Consider the following 15,911-nt stretch of genomic DNA (forward strand, 5'->3'; position numbering starts at 1 on the left):
AATTATTTCTATTTTTGCCTACTGAGTCATAATTAAGCCCAAATAGCATTGCTCTGAATTCATCATTGTTTAATCCATAGTTGCTTTCGCCATTAGTTAGTGCATTTTGATAACTTGAATATTCTTGAGAAACTAGAAGTAACAAGAACAAAATATTAATAACTGAGCACTTTTTAATTCCCATTATATGTTTCATTATGTCTATACAAATTATTTGCAATTTTTCTATGAAAAAAAAAATTGCACACAAGGTTGTATTTGTTCAGTTAAAGAATACAAAGAAACACCATATATATATTTTTCATTAAGTAATATTAATGGTGCGTTTACTGAGCAATTTTGTACACACAAATAAGGAGGAATATGTATACCTCATCTTTTATTGAAATTGTTTCATAAAGCCTTATATACATGTATAAACACAATAAAATAAAATGAAAAATCAGTAAAAACACAGGGGAAAATAATAATGAAGATGTCTGTTCTTTATTTTCAGCTCATTTTTTTTTTTATTTCATTTTTTTTTCATTTTTTTTTAGCCTTAATTATTGAAGACAAAATTATGAACGTTCATACATATTTTTTTAAAGACGTTAATTCTAATGCTCTTAAAAAATGCACAGTAATTTGCTTATTTTGTATAATAAATCAATACACAATGTAGAATACAATGATGTATAACATAAACGAGCTATAAATATAGAAATATAAATTTTACAAAATTAGCGAAAGAAAAAAAAAAAAAATAATAATAATTATTTACATATTTTTCGGCTTTTTTAATACCAAATGCACACACACACAAATGGCTAGCAGTAATAGTATTATGCTTTTTCCAGTAAATAATTTTTTTTTTTATGAACTGTTCATATACATAACATTTTAAAGCTAGTTCATGTTTTTGAAATATCACACACTCTTTTTGTTTATATAATAATAATGTCTATAGCTATACAGGTGTAACCTATATTAAATACGAAAATGGCATTTATAATTTTGTTGATTCACGTCAAAAAGGTGATTGTTCAAAATTATGGTCATTTTCATTGTTCTCACTAATACTCATGTTTCTCGATTTAAATTTTTTTTTTTATTTTTTTTACAATTAGTATGTGTGAATATTTCTCTTCTAAAACTGCACATTTTCGATGATGTTGTTGCTTTTAGAGTCAAAATAATTTATTCTTAAATATTTATAGATAACGTTAGTGTAGTAAGACATATGGTTGCTTATGAATAAAAACTTCGTAAAAATTTTCTAGGAAATTAGTGGAACGTTACATTCTCTCGTAAAATAGTAAATTTCGAAATAGTATGATGCTCATATTAAATATTTTAGAAGGTAATTGAGAAAATTAAAAATTCAAGAGAACCTTTCACTTCTTATATTTATTTTACAAAATATACTTTTCCCAAGCAAGTTAAACTTTTTTTTTAGCATATGGCGGTAAAGTGGAGTGCTTTTCATTTTAGGAAACAACTGAAAAACGCTTTTCTACATTTTTTGTGTAAAATTCCATCATTTCACTATATGATTTCATTCAAAAGACATAGAAAAAATACTTTGTTCCAAACTCTTATTTTAAAAAATAACCTTGTAAATGTTTAAAGTAGAAAAAAAGAAAAAAACATTTTCAACACACAAAACCATTCCTTTATGTCTTATTTCTTTATTATATGTTGAACTCATAAAAACGTTCTTTTATGTCGCATGAAGAAAACCTAATTTGGGGTTGTTTTTTATGGCTTTTTCAATCAAATAAGATGAAAAAAAGCACACATTTTAGGAATTAAGAAAAGCAATTCCTAATTTTGTTTATGACATTTTATTGAGTACCCCCTTGGCTGGTTATTACACATGTACACAAAAATGTCTATTGAAAAATTTACAAAACTACTGCAATTAGCATAAGCATTTATCCGCTTACTATTTCTTTTTGTTAATGCATCATTCAATGAGAGTGGAACAGGTGCTTTGAAAATAAATAGTCCTAACATTAAAAAAAAACACGTCTTTCAACTAAAAGCCCAAAAGGAAAAAATTGTGATTAAGCTTTTCACAACGTAAAAAGGAGATGTATGTTTAATGCGAAAGTTAAAAAAAAGGGAACTGCGTTACATATATGTGTATTTATAAAATATTAAAATCCTATGTCTGTGGCATGGGAAAAAAATGAATGTACATATATAAAAGGGAATTTCTTGTAAATGTCTTTGAGCAATTTGTGTAAGGTTTTACATAGAAAAAATTGTTTATTGGCATTATAAGCAAACAGCAAAAAGACAGCGAAGCAGGAAATATGCAATTTAAATTTTACTCAATTAAAAGTTCTTTTATTTTTAAAACGATTAGAAGGAATGTTCTATGAGAATCCGTGGAATTATCTAATATATATGCGATTAACTGTAGGTTTTATTATTTATAGAATTTAAAGTTATAAACATGAATTATGTAGCATTTTTTTTATAAAATATGATAAATAGAATTTTTTATTTTTTCTGAATGAGATTGTATTTTCCTATTTTAAAAGGGTAAGTGTTTTATTAGTTCCTTTGCTCAATATATAAAATAAAATGAAATTTATTTGGTGCACATTAGAAAACAAAAAGTCATCGAAACCTAAGGCCTGAGCTTCATTCCTACAAGAAATGTTCATTTTTTCACATTCGATAATAGATCATATGCTGTACATTACCAAATTTAAACACGTTTTAGAATTTTTTTGTAAAGTACGTTTTGCATATGCATGAAATGCTACAATGAAATGTACAGATGCTTAAATGAAAAATTGAGTTTCTTCGTTTTTAAAGAACAATTAAGTTTATGACAAGTCCAGCATTATACTTTATAAATATAGGTGTAGAATGTAGACACGAAAAGAAAGAAGCAAGGGAAAAACATTATGCTGATGCAATATTTAAGCAGTATTTATCAAAGTCCTTTTCGTGAAAATGCAAATGAAGGTATATTTTGTTTTACATGAACAAAAGAATGTATATTTTTCATAAAAGGTTTTATATGTTCACCTATGGATCCGAAGTTGATATGCACAACTATTTTTTTTTCCTTAACCATTCAGGATAAACATTTCATTTACTGTTATTTTCTTCTACAGTTGACAAATTATTTGTAATTTACTATGGATATAAATGGTACAATGTGGTATATACATTCTTTTTTTTGTTTAATGTTTTATATGAGTGAACTGAGGAAAGAACAATAATATGGTATAGTGAATATTTAGACACTATTTTAAATCTCATTAAAATTGACAAAATCACTGAGCGATAAAAAGTTCCTTTCACATTGTATGGGCAGTTTTAACAAAAAATAATATCAAATATGACAGTCATGTTTCGAATTGAAATTTAATTTGTTATTGGACATCATTTCGTGGAAGAGTTCATTTACTAGAATTACTTTAAATTATAAGGGGGAAATAAATTTGTTAAAGCGGCTAGAAGTTTTTAACGCATATAACAATTAATAACATAATTTGTTAACTGAAATGGAATAAAATAAAATAACATCACACTTATATAGCACACAAAGAGAGTATAATTGGGCAGTAAAATGAAATTTATAAATTATAATAATGAGAAGTTCTTTTTCTGAAAAATACGAACTACATAAGAAACTGTTATTTATTAATTTACCAAGAATAAGTAAGGAAAAAGTCATAAAACTTAAGCACATGTTTAAATGTACACAACAAAAACGTTATTCGTATTAATACAGAATAGACATTTAATATATTATATTATGGTCTATAAAAGAGAGTCGTTACAACACTCCAAAAAAAAAAAAAAACGGTGTGTAAAAATACAAAGTAAAAATTGTTCAACAAAGCACAATACACATAATTAACTCAGAACATATAAAATACGGCAACAGCAAGCTCTTATTAGAATTTCTGAAAAGAATTATAACAAATGTAAAAACACAAGTATTTTAACTTACAGGAAAAATGTAAAGTGTAATAATATAATGATGATATATACATTAGATGTAAGAATGGCTCAAGTAATTCGTGTATTATCCCATTATATATAACTAGATCTACATAAAAATAAAAAATACACTTATGTTAAAAATTTATATTAGTATTGCATTGCTTTAATTAATTAATATTCATTAAGACAATATAAAATAATTATTGTAATTTCCTTGAATATTAAATTTATTCAAATAAATTTAAATTGATTATTATATATATTTTTAATATAGCTTAGTATGTTTATACAAATACATAATTTTTATTTTTTTAAATAATATATTAAATGTTTTTATTTAAATAAATATTTAATTAATTGTTAAAATAAAGTTATATTTAATACATAATTATTAAATTAATAAAATAAATAATTAATTAATATTTTATTAAATTAATTAGTTATAAAATAATTATTTTTAAAAAATATATAATTATATTATTCATATATTTGTTTTATATTAAATGAAAAATAATTAAATATTTATTAAATTTCTAGTTATATATATTTAACATAATAATTACTTATAATTTTAATATTTAATATATATTTTTATAATTTTACTTAACACAATAATTATAATATTTAATTTAAATTATATTAATTTATTATTTAATATACATTTATAATTATTATATTTAATTTAAATTATGTTCAATTTATTATCATATTACATTACTGTTTATTTTAATATACAATTATATATAATTATTTTTTTATATTTTAATAATATATACAAATTATATTAATTATTTTAAATGATTTATTATATATAATTATTAATATATTATAAATAAATACTGTTACATATATTTATTAATATTAAATTTATACAATTATTTTAATTTAATATTGTACTAATAATACCTTTTAAAATTAAATAATTTTTATATAATAATAAAATTTTAATATATAGTATTTAATACTTATTTTAAATAAAAACAATTAATTTATTTTATATACAATTTATACACATTTAGTATATTTTAAAAACATATTTATATTATATTTATATAATTAATGATTTAAATGATTTATTTATATAAATATTTATTTTAATAAAAATAATGAATTAACATAATTATTTTTTTTTTTTTATTAAATTATAAAATAATAAATTAAATTTTATTATTAATATGATTATTTAATTAAATAAAATATAATTTGTTATATATATTTTTTATTATTTTATTGTAACTATTAATATAATATTAATTAATTTTATTAAATAACATCAAAAATGTGTACATATTATTAATTTATTATTGAATAATAATTAAATTATTACATTTTAATTATAATTAAATGAATTTATGTTTTAATATTTAATTAAAATATTAATTATATATAATATTGTACGCGAATTTTATTTTAATTTATAAATATTTTATTTATTATTTTGAAAAACAATTATTTAATCTTATTTTTATATTAATATTTATTTAATTAAATTATATGAAAATAATGTTACACTTCATTTATAATAATTAATTAATTCATTTAATTTATATTTTTATTTTATTATTATTATTAATAATAAAATTAAATTAAATGCTTTATAGTAATTTATTTTTTATTTTATTAATAAATATTATTAATAATTTTATTTAATTAAATAGTTATATAAAAATAAAATATTATAATTATTTAAAATTCATTTTTTACTAAAAAAAAAAAAAAAAAATATAATTATTATATTTTTTTTTATATAATAACGTTATAAGAAATTTATATTTAATTTAAAATTAGAAATATTATTATATTAATATTTATTTTTATCAAATATTAATTAATTTTATTAAGTATTAAAAATAAAATGTTTAATATATTGTCTATTATTAATTTATAAAAAAATATATATTAATATTTTAATGTAGTTTATATTTATTTAATTTATTACTTATTTAATTTTAATGAATATTATATAAAATTAAATAATTAATTTAAATTAATATTTTAATTATTTTCTTTATTTTTTTTTAATATTAGTATAATTTTAATTATTTATAAATATCTAAATGTTATAATTATTTTATTTTGTATAATAATTTTTTAATATTTATTATTTTATTTCTTAAATTAACTTTATTTAATGAACTTATTTAAATATTGTTTACCTTATGAATTCTATTTATTATTAACTATTCTTTTCATCAATTTACACACATATAATTATATTTAATTTTGCGTTGTATTAATGCATATTTGTTATATTTTATTATATACAACATTTTTTAATTTTGCTCAAAAGTTATTTCCTATCATTTAGATTTTCTTTTTTTTTTCTTTTTTTAATTTATTAGTTTGTTTTAGTTTAATTAGCAGCATTATTTTATGATAAAATTTTGAGTGTATTTTTATTTAATAATTTGATTTGGACAACACAGTTTTATGTATGTTTTTTTTTTGCGAATCAAATTAAGAAAATTGTTCAGTTGTGAATCCTTTGTATATATAAATATTTTGACACACATAATAACTATTTAAATAAGAGAAAATACTATATATATGGGTAAAGGGGAGCTGAGCCGTATAATTTTGTGAACACTACAAATATATAACATATCTGTAAGATCTACATGTTAGAATTAGAAATAGTTATGGTATATTCAATGTTTAGCATAACAGTGCACTGGAGAATTACAGAATGCAAAATTATGAACATACATAAATAATACTTATTTCATCGAACTTATCTGTGTGTTCTAAATGTTCAGGGATTTAAATTGCTGAATTAAAATTTTAGTACTCGATGCTTCAAAAAATCTACTAGAATTATGTTAAAGTATTCTTCTACTTAGATAATTCGACAAAAACACATTTATATGTAACATATGTTTGTATATATTTTTACTAATTAGTGAATTAGTGCTAACGAATTACTATGGATTGCATACATTAAAATGTGAAGACAATTTTTATTAAGAGGAACTGCCAAAAGTATGAGACAACCTCTTATTATTAGAAGGGGCATATTTTATTGCCTTCTTTTGAGTCTTCTCAATAAGTAATATGTCTCACATTGTATAGCAATGTGTTATGTGTCCTTCGTAGAATTATACATACAAAACAGTTTTTTAATGTAAATTTATGTTTGAAATTCTTGGAGTATACATTTTCTATTAATAACCGTAATAACTGTAGAATTAGTTTTTTTTACATATCTAATTTAAGCACTAATAACAATTTGAAAAATTATCAAGAGTACGTTCCTTTGTTTACTTAATTTAAGAAACATACTTACAATGTTATACAAATAATCATTTTCATTTATTGTTAGAATGTAAAGGAATAATAATAATGGTTCAGCAAAAACATAAAACTTCTTTTTGCAAACTGTAAAATGTAAATTGAAATTTTTTTTTCTTTGAGCTTTAAAAAACATTGCTTAAGAATAAGAAATGTACAAAATATGCTATAACGTAATGATATATACATAATTTTTATTTTTGTAAGACCACATAATCCTTAACATATTTTTTGCTATTAAATGTTTTTCATTAATGCAAAAATCAAATAAGATATTTAATTTCAGTACATATCACCTATTCAATGTGTCTACATTTAAATAAATGTTAAGTCGTCTTAAACAGAATGATTATGCTTTGTATTAAGCTCAATAAAGTATTTATATTTTCAGAAATGTTATTTTTCATTAAGTTCTATAATGTAAATTGTAGAACTATAATTTTTGAATGTTTAAATGTTTATAAAAATTTTTTTATTCACATAAAGGACATTTTAATTAAAACGAGAGTACACTTTAGTATGCTGAAAATTAGGTTTTAATGAAAATCCTATTAATAAGATTAAAATAAGGAAATAAAAACAATATAAGTGCAATATATGTGAAAATCTAAACTTATATAAATGTGTAAGCATTCATAATGTTTATTTATTAATCCATCTTTTAACACACACTATACATGTTCCAAATTTTGCTACCATAAGGTTTGTAATAATTGAATTTGGTAGTATGTAAAAATTATGTAATTTTTTGAACTCACAAATTAAGTCTTTTATAAAGGAATATCCATATATGAATATTGCATAATAAATTATTTTTGTATATTCAAGAATACAGAATTTTTTAAAGAGGAAATTTTGTTTTAACATCGTTTTTTTTGAAAAAATTTTCACGCACCTCTATTTGCACATTAATGGAAATGTTTTTTTATTCACTACACAAATGAAAATGAGTTACATAATAATACACCCACTTTTGCAAAATAACCATGTCTATAATACAAAGTATCAATTTTTTATAATTCAATATAAAGTGCTTCATCGATTAATTTTTTATTCAGAAAAGTATATGAGAACGAACAGTTCCGTATACTAAAAAAAAGTTCTTATAACAATGTCTACTTTTAAAGTTTACAATTTCTGTAAGTGAATATCTCGTTATTAAAAAAGTTTTTTGATATTTAAATTTTATTGAGTTACCCTATAATAATGTTTTTGATCTACGTAGAATAAATATAAGAGTTTCAGTTTTATATAGCCTGATCTTAAAAAACATTTTGAATTGTCCACGTAGACAATGAGTTTATGAAAATGTATGTTTGCTATTATGCTTTTTCTGCTTTTCATTATCTAGAACAAGCATTATTAATTTTAGAAAAAAAATAAAAAATATGAATTTAATGTAGGGAAAAGCACATTTTTTACAAGAAAAAAACGAAAAATCACAAAATGCTCATGCTAAAAATGCGCTGAAATATATATACAACTTTTTAACTAATAAAAAAATTTAAACGTATGTTTTTATACTTTTTTAATGCGAATAATTTTCTTTTAAATTACATACTTGTTTAAAGTGTTAAATGATGTTTAAAAATTATACCATTGATTCTTAAAGCTAATTCGAAAAGAAAGCAACGAAATATAGGTACACGTTAAATACAAAACTTGAGCTGTTGGACGTGGGTAAAATTATAATAGATAAAAAGCAGTGTAAATTTTGGTACTATTTTATTCACTACTAAAACGTTTTAACCATTTGTCTGCTTCTTCTATTTCACTTTTTTCTTGTTTGTGGAATTCTTGAAGGAAAAAATTTATAGTTTCTGCAATTTTTTTCTTTACATTTGTTGATTCGTTTTCTTCTTTGTAAAACTCAGTGTCGAATTTAATTATATTTAACAATTCTGTTTTCATTTTCTCTATCTTTTTATTAGTTTCTTCACACGAGTTATTATTATTCTGTCTTACTTTCCTTTTTTCAATTACATATTCACGATACTTATTTATTACAAGTGTATAAATTTTTTCCGATGGCGATACTTGTGGCAGCTTAAAATTAAATGAGCTATAACTGTATTTTTGAAAATATGGATGCTGTAAAATTTCTTTGCACCCTTTTTTAAATCCCAGTCTTTCTTCTGGGATAACAGTCATTAATTTTTCTATTAAATCTACTAATTCAGATGATATTAAAGGTGGGTATTTTATTTCTTTTTTTTTTATCTTATTGTAGATGAACCATTCGGTAGAACCATCGAATGGAACGATAGCTGTTACTAACTGATAAATGGTGCACCCAAGACTCCATAAATCCCTAGCCTTACCACTACATTTGTTAATTAGTGATTCTGGGGGCATAAAATTTGAAGTTCCAACATAGTTATCAAATGTTTTTTTTATTCTATAGTTACGCCTATTTGTGTCTATTGGATATTTGTTACTTTTTAGAACATTTAAATTATCATAATTTTCTTTTTGTATTACTTTATTATTAAATTCATACTTTTCACTGCTTTTGAGCTCTTTAAGAACACATTTTTTTTGGTTTTGGTCGTTTAATTTTTTATCAGTTTGTTCATTATCATCATTGCTATTGTTGCTGTCTTCATCATTATCGCCTGAAAATTTTTCATTCATTTCTGTATCTTTTAAAATATTGTCATTTCCCCTTGGATGTTCATTTTTGAGGCTTTCTTTTATATTATTGCTATTTACTTTTTTTAATACAAAATTATGCAATTCTTCATCTTCTTCTGAAGATTCGCGGCTTGTGGTTTTCAAAGGCATTTTGTCTAAATCTTTCGAAGTGCCAAAGTCAATCAATTTTATTGTGCCATCTTTATTTATAAGAAAGTTTTCACATTTTATGTCTCTGTGTATTACGTTTTTGTTATGTATATATTCTAGTGCATGAACCATTTGAAGTATTATATTAAATGTTATGGTTTCGTCTATTCCAACACTGCGGATTTTTAAAAATTCCCATAATTCATAATCAGCATATTCATATAATAAGTACACATTTTCTTCGTCTTTAAATGTGTCAATTAACTTGATAACATTTGTATGACCTGGAACGTTTAATTTTTCCATAGTATGTTTCTCTGCCAAGACAGAATTGACTATGTTCATTCTATTTACTTCTTCTTTTTTAAATATTTTAAGAGAATAAAAAATTGACGGGTCTTTCTTCAATTTCACCATGAAAACTTCACTGAAATTACCACTTCCTATATGCATGTATATTTCAAAATCATCTTTTCGATATTTTCTATTTGTAACATCCTTTTCATCTTTTATTACATTTTCTTCAATATCGTAGATATTTTTATTTAGTAAAAATCCTTTTTTCATTTTTTCACCTATGTGTTGTCATTTGAATGTACTTTAAATGATCATTTTCACACATATTCTCAACAACCTAAACAGTAAACAACAAACTATTTAGCGTAAGTCTTACTGAAAAAAAAAGAGAAAAAATGTTATAGCCTAATATTTCACTATGAAACACACAATATAACTACTTTGACTGTTAATGTTGGTGCTAACATACACTTGTAAATGCCGTGAAAGTATGTAAAAAATTTTTTAAAAAACACAATCTAAGTGATTTAAAATTTTTAATAAAACATAATTAAAATTTGTAAAATTAAAAAAAATAAAATAAAACTATTCGCGCATGTTGTTTGTTTTTTGTTTTTTTTTAACCCTTTCACAATAAAATATATTATAAAATTGAAAGGTGAATTGGTGTGAATTTTAAAACATAAAAAAAAGAAATAAAAAAAAAAAAAAAAAAAATTTAAATATCTTTGCATGATAGAAATAAAAAATGTTCGTATAATAAAAGAAATATAATTTACTCTAAGAAAAAAAGAGAAAAGAAAACCTTAGAATATGAAAAACAAAAGAACGAGAGTAAAAAATAATTTTGCTTTAATTCGTTTCCTGTGCATTTGCATTTATTCATGGAAAATTCAAAAAGCTTTACACATATGTCTGATTATTAAACAGATTAAAGTAATAATAAAAAAAAAAAAAAAAGGTGTACGTTTATACATAAACGTAAGCCATATTACTTTATCCATGAATTAACCTATACCAATTCAAAATAAGGTGTCTATGCGTGTGTCTCTTTACACGCACAATTGCAATTCATAACACGGAACATTTAGATTTTGTTTATTGTCAAATTGGCCCATAAGCATTAATGTCCTCCTTTATTTGAATAAAGGTGTCAAGGACCCCCAAAATTCTATTATTTCCTTTTCCATTCGTCGTAAAAATATTATGTAAATTTTTTATTTGTGTTAACTCTAAATCAATGGCTTTTTTTTGTATGGCTACCCCAAATTGTTTCCATAAATCATCATCATTAATTTTCATTTCTTGTAAAATTATTATAATATCATATAAATGTTGAACATGCATATTAACGCACTTTCTCTTTAAATGATAAAACAAATGATATAAAATTCTTCGATCTTTTATTCTTAATTTATGGATACTAATAACGATTTCATGCATCATTGAGCTATTTACGGTATGATCAAGTCTTAAAAATCTCGATAATTCCAATGCATATTCAATTATGTTTTTGTTTTTTATATCATATTCTCTTAAGCATATCCAGATACTGGTTATTCCTTGAGCTGTTATCATGATTTTGTTATTTTTTATATTTTTTATGATAAAACTGAATAAAAAGAAAAAGAAAAAAGGGTCTGTTCTATTCATAATAGCATATGATTTCATAATCATGCAGATATCCTGGGTTAAGTTCTTTTTACAACCATATATATCTATTTTATTCTCATCAGTGTCTTTACATATATTTTCTAAGCCATGTTCTTCCGATTCTAGTTCTTTACTTTCGTTAAAATTGTCATTTACATTGTCACAATATAAATGGTCACTTTTCATTTGAGATTCATTTTTTTTATATTCCTTCTTTCCCCATTCAATGTCTTTTTCTCTTATATTTATTTTATCATCCACCACATGATTCTCTTTAGTTGTGTTATTTTTTATAACATTTAATTCTTCATCTAATGAATTCAGTATTTCATATACTCTATTTTTTAGGCATACCATTTCTAAAGGGGGTAATCTATTTATCTTAGAGTATGCCCATGCTATTAATGATAATTCATGAAGAGTCATTGTTTTTACACAAGAACGTAATATCTTATTTATTTCCATAAAAAGGTCTGACAAATAAAAGTTATTTTTTGCATAACTCCAAGCTATTAAACTAATAGACTTGTTATCGTAGTTTAAAATGTTGTTTTTTAATACATTTTCGTAAATAAATAGAAGAGATTTCGTATGCCCCAATATAGCGTATCTGTATGTGAGAAAAAAGAGGGGCAAAAAAAAAAAAAAAAAAAAAAGGAAAAGACATGTTAGCAATAGAAAGTAAAAACATTGTCATAATAAGAGCAAAATTTTTCCTTATGGATAAATGATATTGTTTTTCAAGTCTACCTATGTACAAGTGTGCTTATATTTGTTCTGAAAATGCTTATATTACTGCATATAAAATCATTATAACTGCTAAAAAATGGAGACAATAAATCAACTCTTTTCATATGGTGAATATATGTTAACGAGGCTATAATATCCCTTTTACTGAAATGTTCTAAATAGTCAAAAAGAAATTAAAATAAGTTAACATAATTTAGCGTGTCATGCGAAACTGTATATGTATTATAAAAAAAGTTAACACATTTTTCTTGTTTTTGTGGCTAACATGCACACAAAGACAATTTTTTCCCCCCTCTCTTTTGTATTTTTATTATAATACCTTTGTTGTCATTACAAAATCTCATAAATTCATCAAAATATACATATTTATTCATCAAACTTGCATAATAAGTGTCATGTTTCCAATTCAGAATTTTAGAATGTCGTTTTATTGTCAAAAAAAAATTCATTGTCTTGATTCTCTTTTAACTATGTCATTTCCTTAAACTAAAGGTAACATTAACATTTTAATAACTTTACGCAAAGGATTTCATCATATCAAAGAACAGCCCTATTTTTAGTTAAGAGTTGGTATTGCAATTTTCACCCAATGTTTTTTTTGGGTAAAAAGCATTTTGCTAGAAAGGCATTAATGTGTTGTTTAAATTTTTTTCTTCGTAAAAATTATTTCTACCCATGGGAGAAAACACAAAAAAGAATTAAAAAAAGGGAAACAACGTAAAAAAAAAAAAAAAAAAAAAAAAGTAAAATAAAATAAAGCAAAATAAACATGAATAATTCAGTTTGCTTAAATATTAATCTTCACGAAAAAATGAAAACTTTTTGAAAACAAAATTGAAATAGTTAGGGATGTTTTTCAGCAAAAAAAAAAAAAATAAAAGACGATGCATGACGTGGTAAAAAAATTCAAGGCTACAACAATAAAGAAAAAAAAAAAAATATATATATATATATATAATTCAGCTACTTCAAAATAGAAATATGTGTAATGTGTTTTTTAATTTTTTCACGTTTCTTCTAACAATTAAAAATATACGTGTGCGCACAAGGGCTGTATGGGGTGAAAAAAATTAAATATATCTTGTTTCTTCCTTCGCCGTAGCCTTAAACATGAACCCAAAAAAGAGCATGATAACACAAGTTGAGATAGCTATGACATTAAAAGGCATACCTGAAAAAATAATTAAAAGTGCATGTTACATGGTCACAAACTGAGAAGAGTTGAAATTAGATAAATATATGTGTATTTATAGGCAATTTTTAGCATTGATTTTTCTCTCTTTTTTCGTTTTCTTTAATTAAGCGCACTTGTATCTGGTAAAATTATGTCTATCAAGAGTGAGGGGGTGTATTTATACATAAACTTGTCACTTTCCTGTGATATATGGTTTCTTTTTTGCACAAATATCCCACTTCCTAACAAAATTCCTCTATCTATATCAAAATCAAATTCGAACGACCTAACATGTACTTTTACTACTTCGAATCTGCGTCAAAGAGTGTGTATTTTGTAAAGGTGAAGATGGGAAAATGAAATGGAGGGATTCACACTGTTGTGCTTTGGACAAAACAAATTAACATAAAACAAAATGCAGTGAAATATAGCTTAAAAGGTATATTCTATTTTATATATACTCTAAATATGTAATGAACACTTGTGTAGATATTCGAAAGTGTGTATACATCCCCCAGTTCACCGTGTCACATGCCACAAACAATTCCACTTTACAAATACATGTAAAGCTGAGACCCCTTTTTAACAACATCAAATTACACATGTTCACTTTTGTTCATGCAAAATACAGTTCGTAACAAAAAAAAATGAAAGAGTCAATATAGAGATATGTATATAAAAAAAGAACATTAGTTTTACCTCATAATTATTTCACATTGTGGCGGTAAAATGTGTTTAAAATTAATGTAGTAGAAGTTTCCATTTTTTGGTATTTTTTCAAGTATGTCAAAATTGCTAAATTTAATATTAAATTTTTTAATTGCATTATACCCCAAATAGGTGAAGTTACAATTTTCTTTCTTTTTATTATTTTCAATAGGACCCTTTCCTTGAATCATCATAGTATGCAACAAGGGTGATAAAAAATATGGCAATTTATCAACAAATAAGAAATCACTGTTACTCTTTTTATTAAAATTTTGAAATACATATAATAAGGAACTCTGTTTCTTTTTTATGTCTGCAGTTATCATACTATTAACTTCTTCTTTAAGAGCATGAACATTTATGTATTCCTCTATAATGTTCGGTTTCCCATTTTGGACAATATTGTATATATTTATATTATCATATACTACGTCGATATTACCATATTTTTCGAAAATTGTCGAAACAACATTTTCTTCCTTTTTTTTTACAAGTAATGCAGTTCTATCAACTAAAGGACATTCGTTCGGGTTATATTTACTATTTATCAAATCTATGACATTCACATCTTTTTTGTGATCATGTTCAGTAATATAATCTACATAAAGTATTAGTAAATTTTCATTACTGTCATTTAGCTCAAATCCTATATTGCTCAAAGGTTTGGATATTAAATAGTTAGGGCTTAATGCATTAAATAAACCTCCAAAAGTTTTACATGGATATAATTTCTTAAGTAGCGAAAAATGTTCAATACATATACTTTCATCAGGTAAAAATGCAAAAATTTCATTATGAATTCTTATGAGATTTTTGATTTTTAAAAGGTTTGTAGCTATTCCTGTAATAGACCAAATATCGTTTAGTAATTGTCGTAAAAGAAATCTTTCATCTTTTGAAAATTCATCATTTTCCTCTTCTCTGGAATGATTGTTGTCCTTCTGTCCTTTTTTTAGTTCGACTGTAAGAGTAAAGCCAAAAGGATAATTGTCCAAATATTTGTTCTTGTAATAATTTCTGTATACACCTCTTTTTATATTAATTTTAAGTGATTTCACATAATTCAGTATTTTTAGGATGTTTATGGGGAGAAATTTTTCCTTATAATTTTTTCCATTAACAATCAATTTTAGTTTCACATGTAATAAATTATTATCTAGGGGAAGTATATTAATGCTTTCATCTACTATGTGTGAATTTACTAGGGAAAAAAAACTTAAGATAGCTAAGTAAATTCGTTTCACCCCTTTCATTTGAAATTATATTGTTCCAAAAAGTAAAACAAAGTCAATCAAGCGAAATG

General features: G+C 22.9%; 3 protein-coding genes across 3 annotated transcripts; all 3 read right to left on the minus strand.

Moving 5' to 3' along the window:
- Nucleotides 1-8,967: 8,967 nt before the first annotated feature.
- On the minus strand, nt 8,968-10,593 carry PGO_091870 (3-phosphoinositide dependent protein kinase-1; the record flags this gene model as incomplete). The annotated part of the gene is made up of 1 exon (XM_028687775.1): nt 8,968-10,593. The coding sequence occupies one exon, from the start codon at nt 10,591-10,593 to the stop codon at nt 8,968-8,970; it is 1,626 nt and encodes a 541-aa protein (XP_028543576.1).
- Nucleotides 10,594-11,427: 834 nt separating this feature from the next.
- On the minus strand, nt 11,428-13,175 carry PGO_091880 (conserved Plasmodium protein, unknown function; the record flags this gene model as incomplete). The annotated part of the gene is made up of 3 exons (XM_028687776.1): nt 11,428-12,586; nt 12,727-12,880; nt 13,046-13,175. 3 exons carry the CDS (start codon nt 13,173-13,175, stop codon nt 11,428-11,430), a joined length of 1,443 nt encoding a protein of 480 aa, XP_028543577.1.
- Nucleotides 13,176-13,796: 621 nt separating this feature from the next.
- PGO_091890 (GPI transamidase component GPI16) lies at nt 13,797-15,861 on the minus strand (the record flags this gene model as incomplete). The annotated part of the gene is made up of 3 exons (XM_028687777.1): nt 13,797-13,897; nt 14,035-14,213; nt 14,600-15,861. 3 exons carry the CDS (start codon nt 15,859-15,861, stop codon nt 13,797-13,799), a joined length of 1,542 nt encoding a protein of 513 aa, XP_028543578.1.
- Between the last annotated feature and the right edge of the window lie 50 nt (nt 15,862-15,911).

The sequence above is a fragment of the Plasmodium gonderi genome (assembly GCF_002157705.1).
Source record: "Plasmodium gonderi DNA, contig: Chr09, whole genome shotgun sequence".
Classification (NCBI taxonomy): domain Eukaryota; phylum Apicomplexa; class Aconoidasida; order Haemosporida; family Plasmodiidae; genus Plasmodium; species Plasmodium gonderi.